This window comes from Gavia stellata, chromosome 1 (assembly GCF_030936135.1).
Source record: "Gavia stellata isolate bGavSte3 chromosome 1, bGavSte3.hap2, whole genome shotgun sequence".
Classification (NCBI taxonomy): Eukaryota; Metazoa; Chordata; class Aves; order Gaviiformes; family Gaviidae; genus Gavia; species Gavia stellata.
The window spans coordinates 46,962,591-46,982,330 of record NC_082594.1 but is presented as its reverse complement, the minus strand read 5'-3'; the positions used below and the strand labels follow the sequence as shown (position 1 = coordinate 46,982,330).

The 19,740-nt window shown below is 34.7% G+C and overlaps 1 protein-coding gene across 1 annotated transcript in view; it reads left to right on the top strand.

Annotated features, from left to right (window-relative positions):
• MYCBP2 (MYC binding protein 2) overlaps positions 1–19,740 on the top strand; it is a 213,019-nt gene that overhangs the window by 57,085 nt on the left and 136,194 nt on the right. Inside the window, exons 12-18 of the mRNA XM_059820870.1 lie at positions 1,228–1,432; positions 3,969–4,133; positions 4,861–5,019; positions 5,750–5,954; positions 6,666–6,811; positions 8,888–8,989; positions 15,644–15,751. Of these exons, the coding sequence (XP_059676853.1) occupies positions 1,228–1,432; positions 3,969–4,133; positions 4,861–5,019; positions 5,750–5,954; positions 6,666–6,811; positions 8,888–8,989; positions 15,644–15,751 (1,090 nt within the window). The remainder of the gene's footprint in view (positions 1–1,227; positions 1,433–3,968; positions 4,134–4,860; positions 5,020–5,749; positions 5,955–6,665; positions 6,812–8,887; positions 8,990–15,643; positions 15,752–19,740) is intronic.

The following is a 19,740-nucleotide window of genomic DNA, read 5'->3' as shown; positions in this document are numbered from 1 at the left end:
TTGCAAAATTTTTTACCTCATAGCTATCCATAAACAGTCTGACTGTAGTCATTTATTTAAATCCCAGCCTGATTTTTCTGATCCTTCAGAGAATTGACTTACCCTATGCAAAGTTTTCAACTGATTTCTTTAAACCTATTCTTAATTATTTGATATGTTGGTTCTACTCAGCGGAGACTGTTTTTCAGAGGCATTTGCATATTGGAAATAATTTTGCTTACTGTCACTATGACTTTTTACATTATTTACTTTGTTTCTGTTTTGTTTTGGGAAACTAATGTTATTTTCTTGTATAAGCACAGTTCTTTGTTTTCCTGTGTTCAAAATTGTGTTGCTTTATTGGAACGAAGGCCTTGCTCTGCTGCTATCAAAACAGTGAGAGTGGTGAAAATGTTAATAAATAAATTTAAAACTATTTTTTCCTATTAAAATTTAATAGTATGAAACAGAATTTGATCAATCAGAACTCTTCAGACATTAGAGGAGACAGATTAATTTGATCTACAGACTAACAAATGCCTCTTCAATATAAAATTAACGGATTGCCTAGTTTTGATCTCTAAAGTTGTGTGTTTAGGTATGAAATACACTTTATAAGACAATGAAAGATGGCTTTAGGTGCTCACCTAGGTTAACACACCCATTTTATAGTACTGTTGAGTAGCATGGTTCTGGAGGAGACTTTTTAGTCCATATAAGTAGTTTTGTGTTTGTTCATGTAAAATATTTTATTCTTTGTTACTGTTTATGTAGTCAGTGGCTACTGTGCATTTACTGAAAGTAAGTTTTTAAAATGTGTTGAAGCGTATTAAAATTTGTAGTAATTTGGTATTTTAAATTATTTTTATTGTTGTAATACCATCTTGGTTTTACACAGACCAGACGTTTCTCTTAAGTGTTTTAAATGCTTAGTTTCCTCCAAGTAGTTTCTTTTGAGCTGTTCTTTCTTGTGTGTTCAACTCATCTAGCCAAACAATTATATATGAAAAATAACTCCGAGGTACAGTAGAAAGCACATTTCAAAACAAGCAGAATCGAATCGGAATGTTTCCTCCATTAAGTAAAAATTCATGGGTTTAGGATACAGATATTGAAATGGTGTAAACTATGTCAGGAAAAGTTCTGTATGGTTTGAAATGACAGGATTTAAAAACAATGCAACTTTAAAAATTATGCAAGTTTAAAGTGCTGTGGCATAACTGAAAATGAAAAACTGTTTTCTCCTAGATTTATTATACTGGCAAATATCAGAGCCTTGGAATCAAACAAGGTGGTCCTTCAGCAGGAAAATGGGTTGAACTCCCAATCACAAAATCTCCAAAGATTATTCAGTTCTCTGTTGGACACGATGGCTCACATGCCTTACTTGTTGCCGAGGATGGAAGCATATTCTTCACAGGTTCTGCCAGCAAAGGAGAGGATGGCGAATCAAGTACGTATTATGCTTGCTGACCAATGGTTTGATAAGAGCCTGTTAACCACCTTTTAGTTTGAAAAGGTGGTTTTCCACCAATTTTCCAAGAACATGTAATCATGCCATTGGGTTTGAATTTTACGCCAGTCACAGGTCCTGACAGCCACTGCCACCGCCTCTCCCAGCTAGAGATGTTGATCTCAGTTTTACCACAGTTTGGATTGTGTGGTGGGAGTGCTATTTTAGAGTTGTCCTGAGAAAAGTTTGGTCAGTAGGCCATGCTGTCTGTCTGGGACTTTGTCTGAAAAACTAAAGAGCCAAACTTTTGCTTCTTCACTGATGTTTTAGAGAACTTTGGAAACAGGTGTTTTGCCAGCTAATGCATCTCCATAATGGAGAGGTACATTGATTAGAAATTGTAGAAGCACGGTCTTCTGTGCTTGATCAATCAGAACTCTTCAGACATTAGAGAAAACAGATTAATTTGATCTACAGACTAACAAATGCCTCTTCAATATAAAATTAACACATTTCCTAGTTTTGATCTCTAAAGTTGTGTAACAAATATGTTTTGAAAAATATCTAGCTCCTGAGGATTTTAAACCAAAGCTGATACTTTTGAGTTGTCAGCCTCACAATGTGTACATTTTAATAGGATAATGTAGTGTATATTTCATAGATAGCATTTTCATGCAGTATTGAAGCCTAACTCAAATTAATTTCTCAATAATGTTCTCTTTTAATAGTGTAGTTTGATGTTACTGTTAAAATTAATACATTTTTCACAAAGCAGGTTAGTGGAAAAGTTTGGTCTGCTAGCCATAGAATTTAAACACAGATGTCATTAAGACTGACATTTTTGTGCCTCACTGCAGCCAGTTAGAAATACGATAACTAACAGTCAAATGTTGGTATAAAATTCAAGTCTTTAGGTAGTAGTAGATGGTTATAATTTAAAGATTTATTTAAAATAGGATTTAAAAATAGATTTTAAATCTTGATAAACAGCAGTGGTAGAGTCCAGCTTTGTCTCAATCAACTGTGTAGGAGTTTTACCTTTCAAGAAAGTTGTTAACAGAAACTCGGTGAGCTTCATACATGAGGTATGGCATAGCTCATGCAGATACAAAGCATATTTGACTTACTGTTCCTGTGAAAGATTAAGCACACTGACCATATTGCCCAAGAATGTGTGGGTTTTCCCATGTAATATAACTAAAATACAGGCAAGAATGTATTTTAAGGTTTGATATTGCATATGGTGTGGGTTCTTGAATGTGTTCAGGGGAGAGGAAGTTAATAGTAGCACTCCAGTGTAAAAGTCTTTGGATAACAAACTTGTTATGTGCTATAGTAACTTTGTAGAGTCATCTTAAATTCAAATCTACTGAAAACTGTGTGGGACAAAATCATACTACTTTCTCCAGTAAATGTATAGTAAATTTAAGAGTTTCAAACAAAAAGATTTCAGGAAATACTTTTAAAAGCATAAATGTCAAAATTTCTTTGCGCAGTTATTGGGAAGTTATCCAAAATACAATTAAACTGATGCTTTTTGTTGTATATTTAATTAATCTACAATTTCAGATGAAACAATAGTTTAGTGCTTTGAAGTAAATCGCTGTCACTGCTTTTGTTTAAACTAGCACAATTTAGGTGGGAAGATTTAGTGCTTACTAGATCTTACTGAAGAATCTGCTCAAGGACCTGATCAAGGTCTTTCCGAGTTCTTCTAAAAGTTCAACTCTCTTCTGACTCATCTGGTTCTCTTTGTGAGTCTCCAATTTGGCTCAGAGTGGATATGCTCAAGTTTTAATTTTTTTCTCCTGATTTCTTTTAAAACCTGGGCAGGGAGACTGGGTTTCTGTCAGCAGGGTGCATGTGTGTTCTTTGTAGAAAGTTGGTTATTGTCAGCAAGTGAAAGTAGCTGGCAAGTGAAAGTTCTCTGACTTGGGCGAAAATTCACAGACAGTAATGGTAGCTGTTAGTTGTTTTATGCTTTTATGTTTTTATGTTTTATCTCATTTGAGGCCAGATTGCAAACAATTATTTTGGGGTGGGATTTTTTTAGTACTTTTTCTTCCCTTTTTCCTTTTATGGGAATCTGTTGTGACTCAAAGGTTTTCTAAACATGGTTTTAATAAATAGAGAATTTAATATTTTTCTTTTTGAAAAAATGAACTTGTGTAACATTTCTCTGCGAACTTATTGTGCATATATTGTCATATACATTCTTCTCAGATGGCAATGAGGACTTTTTTTACAATGCACTGCTTTGTAAAGTTCATAAAGTTAGTTCAGTGTATATATATAAAACAAAAACTTGAAGAATCATTCCTGAAAGATACCTATCTAATCATGACTTTGCTTGCCATTGAATTTTTTGAGAGAAACGGGTGTAATCCAATAAAAATTAGACCAGGAGTTCATACAGATGGATTTTTTTTTTTTTCAGTAGCAGTCTGAAAACTAACCCCTAATTATAAAACAAATGTTATTGTGCCTTTGAAGTTTTTTTGGTAGAATGACTTGCAATTTATTTATTTATTTAAAGCTAAAAGCAGACGGCAGTCAAAACCATACAAGCCTAAAAAAATTGTTAAAATGGAAGGAAAGATTGTCGTATCTACAGCGTGCAATAATGGAAGCAGTTCTGTAATTTCAAAAGATGGAGAACTCTATATGTTTGGAAAAGATGCCATTTACTCTGATAGTACAAGTAAGTTAATATTTGTCTTTTAAGTGATTTCTCAACTAGAGTAATTGAAATAAATCTGGAAGTTTTTCACCTGTGGAAATGATGTTTGTGTGTTTCTTACTCGCATAATAGATTTCTTAATTTCTGCTGATTCAGCCAAATATGACAGAAGGATAGAAAGAGAAGACAGTTTTCTTAAGTTCTGTAAAAATAAATAGCAGCACTGGAGACAAATACCCAAAAGAATGCTTCCACTAAGGAGAAAAAAAAATAAAAATCTCCTGTTGTATTAATCTGACACTAGAATGCCACACAGGGAAAAGTCACAGAAATCAGACAAGTTTTTTTTGTGAACAAAGGCTGCAGGAAACCAGGCCTTATACATTTCTCTGCTCGCAAGACAGCCTGTTTTGAATTTGCAGGTGATCCAATACATCTCAATTTAAATAAAATATTGAAGAAATAAACTCCAGTGGTGGTATGGCTCCTTCAGAATAATTTTTCATGACAAGTGATTTGCAGCAGGGTTTGGTCTGGTTTTGGCTTTCCTTTCTTTGCAGGACAAATGGCCTAGGTCTAACTCTCCTTTCACTTCTTATTCTAGCGCTTGTTTTTTATATCTGCTGTTTTTCTCCCTTGCCATTAATTTAAAAATTGTCAGTATCCACTAGCAATTTTGTTATATTGCTGAAGTTTCCTTCTCAGGTAGAAAGTGCAATTTACTACTTAACTGTTTTATCTCTTACAGGTTTAGTAACAGATTTGAAAGGCCATTTTGTGACTCAAGTAGCCATGGGCAAAGCTCACACCTGTGTGTTAATGAAGAATGGAGAAGTTTGGACATTTGGTGTAAATAATAAAGGACAGTGTGGACGAGACACAGGCTCCATGAGCCAGGGAGGAAAAGGTGAGTGACCTAGATTTTTACTCTTGTTTTGTGTGCTAGAAAATATCACAGGTGAAAACATAGCTAAACATTTTATTATAAAATAAGCTTAAGTACATACAATGTGCTTAAAAAAAAAACAGGTATGGATGCTTTCATTTCAACTGTCAGGTATTTGGTGTTCTGCACATACTAATAAACTTAGTCATGTTAAAAAAAAAAAAAATCTCAATTACTTTCTTTGTCGGTTAAGAGGCTTTTCTTTAAAACAAATGAATGAAACCAAACCCCATCGCTCCTTACTATGTGCTGTTGTCCTAGTAAGAAAAAATTTTCTACCTTTTTTTGTTTGCATTCAGTCTTGAGGCTGTTTGCCTAAACAGGGCATGAATGCATGTCTAAATCTTTCTCCACACAACTACTGTTTCCATTACTCCTAAATATAGATATGAAAAATCATACCTATTCACCTTTCCCAGACTGGAATATTTTATACATGTCAAGTAAATGACTTGTTACTCATATACTGAACATAAATGTTTCCTTTCCCTTTTACTTGTGAAACCTAGATATATACCCCAGCCCCTGCTCAGGGAGATTTCAAAAGTGTCATTGTGCTGGCTGAGCATGCAAATCAGGCATGCCTAGTTACTCCTTTTAGAATCTGATCTGCAAGTGTTCTTCAGAGCTTCCTCAGTAGACACTGTTGGCCTCAGAAAACAGCTATTTCTTGTTTCAATATCTTAATTAGGTTTTGGAGTTGAGAACATGGCAACAGCAATGGATGAAGACCTAGAAGAGGAACTGGATGAAAAAGATGAGAAGTCCATGATGTGTCCTCCAGGCATGCATAAATGGAAGCTGGAGCAGTGTATGGTGTGCACTGTATGTGGAGATTGCACAGGCTATGGAGCTAGCTGTGTTAGCAGTGGGCGTCCTGACAGAGTACCTGGAGGGTAAGCAAGCGTATGGAAATATACTTGCTCTAGTGTGTTGAATGGCTAAAGCACGTATTGAATGTAAACTGAGTTGACATGTTCTTAAACTTCAATCGAAGGTAACTTTATATCTAAAAAGAGTCTGTGCTTTTAAAATCAGAAGTAGGTTAAAATCTTTGTAAATAGCTTGTGATGGTTGCAGGTGATTTAGTTTCAAATGCATTTTTTTACATTTCTTTAGCATATAGTTCTTTACTAGAAGCTGTTTAATATGAACACTAATATAATCTGTCTCTTGACAGAGCTGCTGGCTTTGGAATAACCTTTTTTCATCCCGTGATGGAAGTTTTTATTATCTTGCTGTTCCAGTTGCTTTTATCTGGAGGGTTGAGCTGCATAAAGGGCCACTGCTTTATGTATTGCTGTTACTATTTCTCCAGCATTGCATGTGCTCATTGTTCCTTTGTTCATATTTTCATGTGGAGTATGTTTAATTAAATGAAAAAAAGTTAATACTGAGATACATAATATTCAGATATGTATGGTCAGTGTATGCTCCCTGGCACCATGCAACAGCAGCTAGGATTTAAACTAGCTATACTTTCTGTTTATCTCAGGAAACATTCATGTCCACAGATAGAACAAACTAATAACATATGTTTTAATTACCAAGGCATCAATAATGCACAAAAATAAAAGATAGTGATAAAGCAACTCTGTTTGCTGCAGAATTTGTGGCTGTGGCTCAGGTGAGTCGGGCTGCGCTGTATGTGGCTGCTGCAAGGCGTGTGCTAGAGAACTGGATGGCCAGGAAGCAAGGCAAAGAGGAATCCTTGATGCTGTAAAAGAGATGATACCTTTAGATCTCTTGCTGGGTAAGTGATATGAAATTAGCAAGACAGCTTTTAATTTTCTTTCTTACTGCACTTTTTTTGTTCCTCAGTACATCTGTTCACACTCTTTAATAAACTCATTCCCACTGCTGACTTTTGAAACTTGAATTGGAATAACAGGTTAGTTGAGAAATAGGTCTGTTCTTTTCAGTTAATATTTCGGTTAGTATTTTGATTCTTCTGTATGATAAAGCTTTGTATCTTAAATAATGCAGTTTGTTCTTTCCAATCAAATTACTGAACTTGTAGATTTAAAGGACAGTTTTAATATAATACTGTTAAAATGGATAAAATGTTGCTTATCAGGCAGATTTATTTATTGGTGATGTAGCAAAGTGGGATCATTCTGGTAAGTGAAATATTTTAAACTCGCCCTTACTATAGACATGTGTGCCATTTTGACCTGTGTGGTTATGATACTAATGCTGTTACTACAAAGTTGTTCTTGTCCTTTTTTGACAGCCTGAAAATTTTTCTATAATCTCTGTATCAGGGTTTTTTTCAGTCACATAAAAGATGGGGAATATTGTTTCTTGAAAACTTTTTTCTTTCTTCTCTTAGAATTTTCAGAAAGAGCTGCCAGGAATGTGGAAATTACTTTTAAAAAAACAAAACAAAACACTCCCACCCCACTCTCTCTCCCCACCTTAGGGGAACAAATACCAACTGGTATGATTATTGGAAAATACAGTTTGGGATCTTGCCTTGTAAGATCTGTTACCACAGCATTTTTAATATTGTATTCTCTGTACTTAGAACTGGGAAATTACAGGTTTTTGGAGATCAGACTTTCTGTCCTTAGATTTTTTTTTTTTTTTTTATATTTAGATTTACATAGAGCCCTCAATCCTGCGTGGATGTATGGATATAGTATCTGGTATAGAAAAGGACCGTAAAATAATTAGATGTGTGACTTAAATTGATGAGATGTATAAATATTTTGTCTGGGCAGGAGGGAATAGTAATAACAGAAAATTATATGCTATACTTCAAGTGTGAGGATTTTTTTTCCCCAAGTGAAAGTTAAATAGAAACTAGAAGTGGTTCTCTTGATAAGTTAACACTAAGGACCCCACATAACTTCACTGTGCAGTCTTGATACTTCCAGACAGATATTTCTAAATATAATTTGCTTGTATATGGCTATCGCAGAAGTAGGTTTATACTGATGGTGCATGTGGCAATAACAGCTCTGCTTTACAGCTCTATTCTCATGTGTGACCAGGGAGGAGTTAGGGTTTTTGTGCTAACCTCCGCTTTGCTAACTCCTCTTCTAGCAGGGTAGACAACAGCTCTTGGGCCTGTGTTGGGCTTGGCATAGTTTGAGGTGAGGGCATTCAACTTGTTGACCACATTTGTCTGGAGAAAAGTGACAGTGTTTCCAGGTGGAGTTTTTGTTTGCGATTGGGGACAAAGTGTATTTTTTTATGTTGTTGCAATTTGCTGAAAAAACGTTGGAAAAAGGTAGTGCTTATAGTAGTTTTATTGTTGCGTTCATTCAAGTCATGTTTTCTGTTTTAAACAGTGCTTATCAGTTTGTTTCAAAATCCTATTAAATTAGCTAGTTTAGTAGGTAAGTCAGACTTACAGATATGTAAGTGCATTAGAGTAATTTCAATTCAAGTGGTAAAGCATTCTTAAACTAAAAATGTCTAATCTATTTTAAATGTTTTTAAAATATAAGCAATTTTATGCTTGTTTTAATAATAATAATAATCCTTTCTGAATTTTTTTGGGGAAAAATCAAAGATAACACTGACAATGCATAACTAAATATAAACATGTATATGCCTAATAGAAAGAAAGTACTATGTACTATTCGATGATGTTGGAATTGTGGCAGATTCATGAAAATCAGGAAATTCAGAGATGAGGCCTCAAACTCTTCTCCAAATTAGCTCAAGTCTTTTCTTTATTTCTAAATATTGTGTCAGAGCCATGTAAAGAACAGGTAGTAAATAGGCTTCAGTTTTCATTTACTTAACTTCTTCTAGGGTTTATTACCATCATAACAGTTTTTAGATAGTTTTACATACTTTGTTTTCTTAATCTGTGTAGCTGTCCCTGTTCCTGGAGTTAATATTGAAGAACACCTTCAGTTACGTCAAGAAGAAAAGCGGCAACGTGTAAATAGGAGACATAGATTGGAAGAAGGAAGAGGTAAGTGACTTTGTTATTGATGAGAGGCTTGAATAGTTTAAGCAAACTTCTTAGTCTGTTTTCTAAGAATGGAAAATAGTTTTGCTCCAGTGAGCCAATACAGTTACCTAACAAAAATTGGAACTTACATAGCTAGCTTATGTTATTTAGCCTGCTTTTGGGAAGTTGTGAAAAACCTGTATGTTTAACAAATTCTATTCATAAGAATCAGAATTTTAATGATGAAGAGTAGCATTTTATATCACTTTCATATAGTCAGTTTTCATTTTTGCTGTTTCCATGTAAAATAATAGTTTCTTAAAATGTAGACGTTAAAACATTTTTATATGAAGAGCGTATATTCCTTTTTATATGAAGAGTTGAAATGACTGCAAGCCTGTCCAGTGCTAGTTACCTATAATATGAATTATTTAATTATCAATATAAGTTATTGAATTTCTGTCATATAATAATAAACAGAATTTCTTGTTTTATAAAATTAACTTTTCTGTATTTGAATAGATGAAAAAATCGATACACTGACTGAATTACAAAACAAAACACTGCATCATTTCAAAATTTTCTTGCCTTGTGTATTATCTACCTCAGGAATTACTGTTGAGTTTCCACACAAACATTATGTACTTTAACAGGTTTTCAGTACTCCTTTTGTTTTAAAATACCTCAGTGTCTTAATCTGGTAAATAATTAAAGCTGAGAGATTTAGACTGATACAAATTGTAGTATTTTAGTGAAGCATGATGATGTGGTCAGTAAAATTATTGTGTGTTGAGAAGAGGAACAACTTTATTGGAATTTTATGCTCTTCAAGTTAGTAAATACCATTTTGATTCTCCTTTTAGGAATTAGATACTGTTTTTACTCAGATACAAAATGCACATTGTGATCAAACTTAGTTCCTAGACTCCATGCCAGTGAACATTGTGGGGCAAATTGTGGCTTTATTTCACTTGCATGAAAGAAATTACTAGCCTTACTACAAATAAAGAGCAACAAGGAAGAGAAAGCTTATAGTTGCCTATGCATGTGGAAAAGGATGGAATATTTATTTTTCATTGAATCTTTGTGGTTAATTTTAGCTGTGAGGTGGAGAGGGGAAGCCTTTTTCTTCCTTTGTCTAGGTCATGTTGGAGCTGCATTGCATACTGCTGGCAAATACTAGGTACAGCTAACAAGCTTTTTTTCTTAAATCCTTATTGAATGCCTGGATATTATTGAAAGCTGCTGTTGTTCAGCCAAGAAAGGTAATGATGACAGAGCTGGAAGGTAAATTTCAGTTTGGAAAAGAAAAAAATAAAAAAATCAGCAAAGAAGCATTTCGGTTTGCTTCCATTTCTGTGGTTAGAAGTAGAAGGAGAGAAGCTTATGCCTTTTGTATGCCATGTGTCTCTTAAAAAATTTGCCCACTGAATGTGTTGAAATGGGGGTAAAGTTTAGGATGGAGGTGCAAGAGTACAAGTGCTAGTAGTATACTGGTTTTCACACTGCAAGTTTTTAAGTGGTCTAATTGTTTGTGCTTCTTTACCAAAGCTCCAAATTTAGTCCTGTTACAGTGACTTTTGATTTAAAAGTATGTTCCAGTGGTCCGCTCAAATTAAGGCAGAAAGTAATGGGTATGACAATCATATAACTCCTTCATAAGGTCAGTTGTGGTCTATTATATGGAAGAAGATGAGTATGCTCATCTTTATTTTCATTTTTCTCCAAATACAAAGTGTGAATTTTGGTATTCTGGGAAGGAGAAGTAGTTGTCATTGATAACTACAATATCAATGGCCTAGTTAAATGTTACTGTATTTCCAATCGATAGCAGTTAACTCATCTCTCAAACATCTTCCAAGTCAAAGTAGCCTGCTACTGTTGTAAGGGAATTGTATGTATGCTGTTCAGCAGTACCATGCTGAGTGTAAGTAACTTCAGAAATTTTAGCTGCTCATTATGCTGAAGATTTCTCTGTCTTTATCTTGAAATGGCAGCCACAACAGATTAGATTATACTTGCTATGATAGAACTGTAACCAGTAAATAATTTTTATGTTTAGAATCAGTTATTCTTGTGCCTTCATTCAAGAAAGAAATTTTATTTCAGTCACAAATCAGATCCTTAAAATTAATAGCGGAAAAAGTTTTTCAGTTTGGGATAATAAATCTAGTATTTAAAAAACTGTGTTCCTTGGTTATATTTCCTTGCTTTTTACAGTGCAACAAGTAAGTACAGTGTGTTCAGGTGACCAGTTTTGCTGCTTTTCTGTGACAGTAGTAGAGCTGCTTCATTCAGCTGTTTCTTTCTGCTTCTAGCTTAATGGCTGTGACAAGAGCAGTGAAGAGGGTTCAAAATCAATTCCACATTTTTGACTCTGGTGTTTGACCTTTTGAGAAATAAAGCCAGTTGTATTAATCACAGCTTCTATACTAAATCATAATATCTCAACGTAATTATTGATGGATGTTTCTCAGCTTTTCACTGTCTCTGTTCTGTTGAGAAGTGAAGGAGTTGATGTACCATATGAAGAAATGTTTGTTGTTTTTTCAAGCTGGTTTAGGGCTTGATGGGAGTAGTGGGAGATGAGTGTAGAAGTAGTTGCACTTTATTATTGTCTGTGGTAATGAGGAAGTTCTGTATGTTAGAATATTCAGAACATGGTTAGATTATTTTTCCTTTCCTATGAAATACCAGTATTTTTAGTCTTGGGAGCATTAAATTATGCCTTAATGGATTACAGAAATCCCTGGGCCACATTGTACAATTAATGTAATGAACCTAAGATTACCATTTACTGAGTGAGCTTATCCTGAAAGCTGTTCCAGCAACTTTTTCAGATTGATATTTGGAGTAATCAAATTTAGAAGTAGTCAAAGATTTCAATTTATTGCTTAAAGATAATTGTTTTTTTCAGAAGGCTGTGAGAATGTGAAAATACCTTTTTAAACAAACTATATTTAACTATAATAAGCTAAAAAGCCTCTTAATATGGTGATAATAAATGGTCTCGTGGTTCACTGGTATTTCACTACTTCTCTGTCTCAGCCTGTGATGTAAAAACCTTAACATGATCATTACTGAGATACAGATTTGCTGTGTAATTAACCAAGGTTTAGCTTTTGATGCCCTTACAGAAATGGAAAATTATTTTCCTTCAATCTTACTCTACTTGGAACAACAAAAAACCCACAGGAGAGTGACTGATTTTAGTCAAAGCTGCTGTGTATTGAAGCAATATTATCTGAGGCTGCCTGTATTTGGGCAATTTCTGATTTTTCTGAAGTGTAACTGATTCAGCTAATTCAGTAGCTAGTTTTACTGTGGTAGGCTGATTATTACATAAATCTGTTTTAACATCTGCCCAAGCCATTATGAGCTTGGAATCAGTTTGTTAGTAACACTATTCTTTGTTCATTGCTGTTCACATTCCTAAATATACAGCAGAACTGTCTATTCAAATGCAATATTTTTCATTAAATGTTAGGCCTAAAAGGCCTGGATCCTGCAGGACCAAGAAAGAAAAGCTAATCTTGACATTTTGTAGTCTATGGATGTTTAAACTCACAGACTAGCTATGGAAAAACATTTTATAAAAAATAAAGGGAGAGGGTGAACATCATTTTGCATCATATAGCAACTGATTTAAAATAGCAGCACTACAGTCTACCAGTGACTGTCCTTTACTTATCTCTGTAACTTGAGTTACTAAAATAACTGAGAATAGTAATAGGTTGTTATTCCCCATGTAGATCTATGTTAGAGGCCTCTAGAAGGGCTTTTTAAATAATACTCTGCAGGCATTTTTTAAACAAAATAAAGTGAGTGTCTAATGCATGGTTGAATTGTTCCACCAGAATAATTCATAGTACCTAAACTCTGCTCCCTTTGTACAGGCAGATATGGTCTGTATGAATTGTTCTAGTGTTTTGTTTCCTGTGGTGTTTTTTTGGGGGGAGAGGAGGTACTTTACATCATGCCAGTGCATGACTGAACATGCAGACACCGTAATGTAATAAAAATGTAGATATTTCCTATCATATTATGATCATGTTACAGATTTAGCATGCATAAAAAGCCAAAGAGGATGACAGACTTGCCCATTCTGTTACATGGGTTGGATACAAATTATTGTGAAATGCAGATATATTGCATTTAACTTTATTTTGGATTCAGTTTCTTTACATAGTGGATGGGAATGTAGAGTATATATTAATATCCAGAAGCAAAGATAAATCCTGCTTTGGTCAGAAGGTTAGATACTCCTACGGAATTGTCATCTTGACTAGGGGAGTGTAATTCAGATGTGTGGCTTGGCAACTAAAGGCAGCTGTGTGCTAGCACCATGCTGGAGCTGACAGCCTTTTATGCTTCCTAAACATTTTCCATCTCCCAAATCTCCTGTAGTTCTTTTACTCACCTTAATGTACTTCACTTCTTTCTGTCCTTCTGAAATTCTCTTTCTTTGCCATCTTTGCTCTTAGCACTAAAATGCCAAAAGCTGCTTTCAGGGCTGTGTCTCGTCCCCTGGGCTGTTTGTTGTGAAGGCATTTTCTGGAACTTCCGAATTTTTTGCCTTAGTTATCTAGAGATCACATCTTCTGTTTGATCACCCACAAATATCTTAGATCACATGCTTCCAGCCACACTCCTTGCAGTCCTTGCATCTATTTTTGCAACTTTTCTAATCTGAGTTTCACTTTCATCATATTGTCATGTCCATTATCTTTTTTTTGGGCTTTTCATTTCATTAGGAACTTCTCAGTAAGCAAGTCCCATTACTTTTTTTTTTTTTCCCCCTTATTTTCTTCTGTTCTTCATCCAGCTTTCCTCTCTCTTTTGCCTTCAAACATTTTTGGCTTTCATAATCTGCTTGTCATTTGTCTCTCTCCCCTTTTTTGCCTTTTCATGGTCTGCCTCGGTATACTCCTCAGTATCTCCCCTCCAACTTGGAAATAGGGAAAGCATGGTATAATTTTTTATGTAAGTCTGAACACTGGGAAGTAGGATATTAAACACAGCAAGTGGCCTGGCAGAAAGTAATCTTTACCAAAAATGTATCTATTAAATGGAAGCTCCAGCTGAGGAGACTGTGAAAAGTGGGAGCAATAGCAAGACAACTAAAGGAAGAATCTGCAAGATGAAGGTAAAGCAAAAGCAAATAAAGATCCTTGATCATCAGAAGGAGTTCTTAATTAACAAGGGGACCTATTCTGGGATAAAGAGACTCCAGATAAATACAGTAGAATCAAACAAAAGAATCTATGCTGTGTGTAGAAACATACATAATTAATGAGGTTTTTGGCCATTATATTAGCTAACACATGTATGAATCTCAAAGCTAGGGAGAAAGGCAGTAGTGGATTTTAAAAATATTTTTAATTTTCTTTTTTAAGTTAATACTAAAGTTTGGGAACTTCTGTGTGTGAAGACAAGTTTCTTCATTTGAAGGTTCTACAGTTGGATAGATTTGGCCTAACGTCCACTTAAATTTCTCCCCATACTGTTTACTATTAGTGAAGGAAGTGATGGACTAAAGCTGACAGCAGGAAACCTGAGACAATGAGCATTTATGAAAAGTTATCTTATGTTAATTTATCAATAAAAGTCAGCTAAGGAAATAGAGTATCAGTGATTTTGGAGGAAGAGGAGGAATACTTGTTTTCAAGTTTCACATAAGCTCTTTATAAGATGACGCAAAGCCTGATTTGGGGTATTTTGTTCTTTTGTTTGAAAGTCCATGTAAGGACTGGGTCTGGGAACCTGTGGAACAGCAAGAGTGGCACTTTGCAGAATTAGGTGCTCCTGGTTCGTGGTTTCCATTGAATGTGAGACTTCTGGAAGAAGGAGATGACTCCAGAGATATTCTTGGTGGCATGCTTAACCTTTAAAATAGAGGAAAAATACAGTTTTAAGGAACAGATTGCTGGTCCATGTTCTAGATATAATCAGCCTCAATTAAACTTAATACAGCACTGCTTGGGTCTAGATGTTAAAAAGAAAAAGCAGTCTGGAGAAAATTTTAAATACATATATCATGGATTTCTTTAAATACAAATCTTCTCTTGAAGACCTTTACACAGATGGGAAATATTTTAAAAATAACTTAAATAGATTTCAAAATTAAGAAGTAGATAACAAAAAAATCATATGATTTGAATAATTTTCTTCATGGAACAGGTGTTTTTGGCTAGCTATTTTCTTTATAAGTGATAACTCTGCATTTTAAATACGGTAATTATGAACAGTTGTATGGTTATGTTTTTTAAATTCAGCATTGATATGATTATATTGTTCCAAATCAGCTTTTTGAATGTAATGTTGTAGGATGTAAGGCAAGATAATTAAACTTTTTTACTATTAAGGACAGTAATGGATATTTGCTATCAAATTTCACTGCAGTCTGTATTTCCATTGGTTGGAGTACAGTTGCGTACTTACAAGTTCAGGTAAAACTGTCACTGTGGGATATTTATTGTTTCTTTGCATAATATTTTGGTCTTATTATCAAGAAATGGCAACTTTCTTTTATTTAGGGCCTTTTGACTTTAGGAAAAACAGTTTATTATATAATTATTATTAATTTTTTTTCATTGGATTTAATTTTAATTTTGTTTAACACACTGTTTCCATTTTGTGAGCTTTCCTATGCATGTGCAAAATGTTTCTCCTCAGGCCCCCTTGTATTTCCTGGTCCTATTTTTATGAACCATCGAGAACAGGCTCTAGCCAGAATCAGACCCCATCCAGCACAGCTAAAGCATAAACGGGACAAGCACAAAGGTATTTGGTCTTCCTTATTGGCTAGGGTGGAAATAAGCCCATCCTCCCAGTCACTTCTTCCATGCGCTGAATCTGTCTTTTCAAAGAACTGCACAAAATGGATTCTGCCTTTCTTCTTGTTAGTATCTTGTTACCTGAGGAGAAAGAAAACACATTTAAATGTTGACCTTTTTTTAAAGATGTAAATGTTTGGTACTCTGCATCATCTTTGTTTTTCTTTCCTTTTTTTTTTTATTAAATATGCGTTGTCTTTCTGTGTGTCTCTTCTCATTTCTTATCATGTCTCATTCCTAAGGTTCTTTAATTTTACTGTAGGAAACTTGAGCACCTTCCAGTGACTCAGACTGCTGCCGTTGCATTTGTGTTGGTTTTTTTGAACCTTTGTGTTGTATATCTGGGGTGATTGCATTAACGCATCAGTTTCAGACTTCTTAATTCTAGCGTAAAATTTTTCATAGGTATGTTATCTTTTAACAAGCCTTTTTTTAGAAATTAAATATTTAAAATAATATAAACAACACTTTTTTTTTACTAGCTTTAAATGGGCAGTATACAAATCAAAGTACAGGTTTTATGCTGCGATATTCTTGAGTTAAACGTTCTTTTGCAGAATGTAAGTAAGGAGGTGTCTTTGACATTTCTGACGTTTTTGTACGTCTGGAAGGCCAATTCATTATACCTTGAATTTCTAAATGAGTAATTTCTTCAGATATAAGTGATTATTTTTTTTTTTAGAGGTAGTGTATTGCTAAAAATTTCAACTGAATTTATTAAAGTTGAGCTGTATCAAATCTGATCGTAGTTTGTATATATCTGTATATAGGTGTGTGTGTACATATGTATTTATATATAAAGGATAAATATGTAAAATGTAGATTACAGACCTGATCAAAGTAAGTAGAAGGCTCCTAAAATGGTGAGGGCCTGGAATGCTTCAATTATTTTTTAAAGAATAGCTAAATATGAAAAAAAAAGTTAGAATTGCATTTCAGTTGAATCAATGGAAGTTAGTGATAGTATTTGGCATGTATGCAAACAAATTGTATGACAGTTTGAAGCCTTTTGGGGTATGGTTTCAGTATGTGTGGGTGATAGGCCTACCTACTTATGAACATACTAGATCATGAAATCATCTTAAGTTTATTTTAGGGAAATGAAAGCAAAATCTGATCCTTTGTATTTGCATAACTTCAATCAGTTTGGAAAACATATCACCTGAGGTTTAAGTATTGATGGATTAAATAGAATTACCTATCATAATCTCCCTGGGAGAGGTTGGCTGCTCAAAGACAAAACACAGACCTAAATGCTGTCATTTGAGTGACAGTTTGCTAACAACCAGTATTCTTGAGCTGGATACTACTGCTAGTTGTACTTGAAAGCCCTTGACCTCACAGGCAGGTGCATAAAGGAGTATGCTCATCCTGCCCACATCTGTACTTTTTGGCATGTGTTAGTAGTTGGAGCTCACTTCAGCTCAAGTATCTCCTTACAAGAGGTATATTCATTAGTGTCAGCTTGAAATTTGCATTGCTTCTTGGAGTTGTAAGAAGAATGCAAACGTCTGTATTGTGGTGAAAGATTTTGTCAGATATGCTCTGTAGAACCGAACATTTATTTTTCTGTGAGGAAGGCTGTATGTGAAGAAACGTTCAGTTTCTTTTAGTTACTTGTGTGTCATGCTAAACAGATAAGGAAGATTGTAACATCTTTGAGTAAGTAAACTTTGAGACCCTTCTCTGCCTCAGAAGATTGCTTCTTGAAAGACGACCATAAATTCCCCTAGAAATGCCCCTTAACTTCTGGAAGAGCTTCCAAGGGAAAAAGGAAAACTGGTGAAGTGGGTTGTTACCAAAGTAATGGGGAAGGTGGGAATCTGGAAAAAGATAAGTAGTATACCTCATCTTAAAAGGCATGCCTCTTTTACTCTACAGAGAATGTAAAAGCAATAATTGAGCAATCTGAGGCAGGGATGTTGACTTCAGTAAAACGACAGTAGAACACTGAAATCAGCATGTCCTTTTGTTTTACTTTTGAATGTGATGCTTTCCAAACTAGCATTCTTACTTCAGAGTTTTCTGCTAAAGTAGTCTTGTAACTCTCCACACCAACCAGACCTTCAAGATCTTTGGGCAAGGAAAATTTATTTCAACTGGTAGTACTGAGGAGGCCAGCACTAAACTTGCTGGTACCTGTTCCTGCTTCTCTATTTGCAGCTGTGGAACTTATCTTGATAATTATATTTAAACTTGAATGTGAACAGCTTCTTCAGGACTGACAATTACGGCCTAATTAAAAAAAAGTGTATTTGATATGTACTTGTACATATTCTCAAGTCCACATATTTTTCACTTGTGGAATTCTTCTGTTGAATTGCCCAGTTGAAAACTTCATCAAAATACCCATTTTCTGGAAAGCTTGCCATTGTTGTCTACTCATTTTACATTTATAGGGTCTGTGTATCAAGGTCCTTGTTACAACAAAAAATGCATAGTAAGCATAATCATCATCTTTCTGATCTATGTCTGTGTCTCCATCACAGTAGAGGTAGAAAGGAGTAGGTACCACCTTCTTGGTACTCATGGAGTGCTTTGACACTAAGAAGAAAAATGAGTTTGTGCTTCATGCTCATTCTTTAATGAGGTAGTGAGCTCCCAGTCTGCATCTCCAGTCCCTGTGGACTTCATCACTGGGGATCTGAGTAAAAATGATTAATGAAAGTCTGTAGAATTTTCTCAACTGTAGAAATGAACTGAGTAGCAATTAAAAACAAAGTAAGCTTCTTGAGTCAATCAAGGTTCTGCAAGCAAATGCCAACTTCTTCCTGGATTTGGAAATAGTGGCAATGAAAAAAACCATTCTAAACGGTATAAAACCAAATACCGTCAAAAGGACGAAGGTTAGAGAAGCTGAACCTGCATGGATGGAACAAGCTATAAATCAACCATTTTGTAAATGCTAATATAAAATTATCAGATGTTCAAGAAAATTTACTTGTAATTTACTTTTTACCTGTAAAATACATCATCTGAAGGGTAAAGCTGTTTGAAGCACTCATTGGAGAAAGACAACTGACAGTGAAAACCTACATCTAAGACTTAATAGAAGTGAATGATAGTGGAGTCTTTTTATGTTTCATATTGACATTTCCATAGTCTGATAGTCTTGTTTTCATGCACTAAGTGTTCCTAAAGAAGTTCAAAACATAACTGAAGACATGTTGCTTAAGACTTCTGCTCTTTTGCTTAAGAAGATAAAAGCTGCACCAAAACCATTTCAGAGCCGCTTTTTCTTTACTAGATTTTTACACACTACCATCAATAAGGAGACACTTTAGACAGGGACTTTATTGGAATTTGAGGCTTGAAGAATGCGAGAGTATGTCAAACCTCACAAGCATACATAATTAGCAGCTGTTGTCATGTGTTGTCATGACAATGTATTAATTTGTTAATAACAACTATTTATAACAAAGTTGACTTTCTTTATAACATACCTTTTTTGCTATTATGAATTCTGTCTCTATTCAGACTTCCTTATCATCTTTCGTACCAGCCCCTCTCTTCCCCATCATTCAGTAATTCCTTTTGGAGGGTTAAATTTAATTAGATGAAGTTGCCCAGAATTTTGAAGAGGTTAGGAACAACTTTTCATGTCATACACTGCAAATGGAGACTTACGCCTCTGAACCCTTGCAAATCGTAAACAAAGCAGGACCAACAGTAGCTGACAGGGAAAGAAGAAACTGCTGAAGAAATTCCCTCTATTGAATAGGTGGATAAAGTATAGCATTGATATGAGCTTTGATTCGTTCTCTAGAGTTTAGAAATTGTTGCTGCTTCCTTGTCTCGCAAAGAAACCCACCACTTACTCCAGAAGTTACACTTGTTAAATTATTTGAAAAGTTTTTCTTGCCATTTTGTAAGGTCCTTTTGGTATCTGTGGAGAATAAGGTAACTCATAAATGTATGCCTTGTTGTCCACCTGTG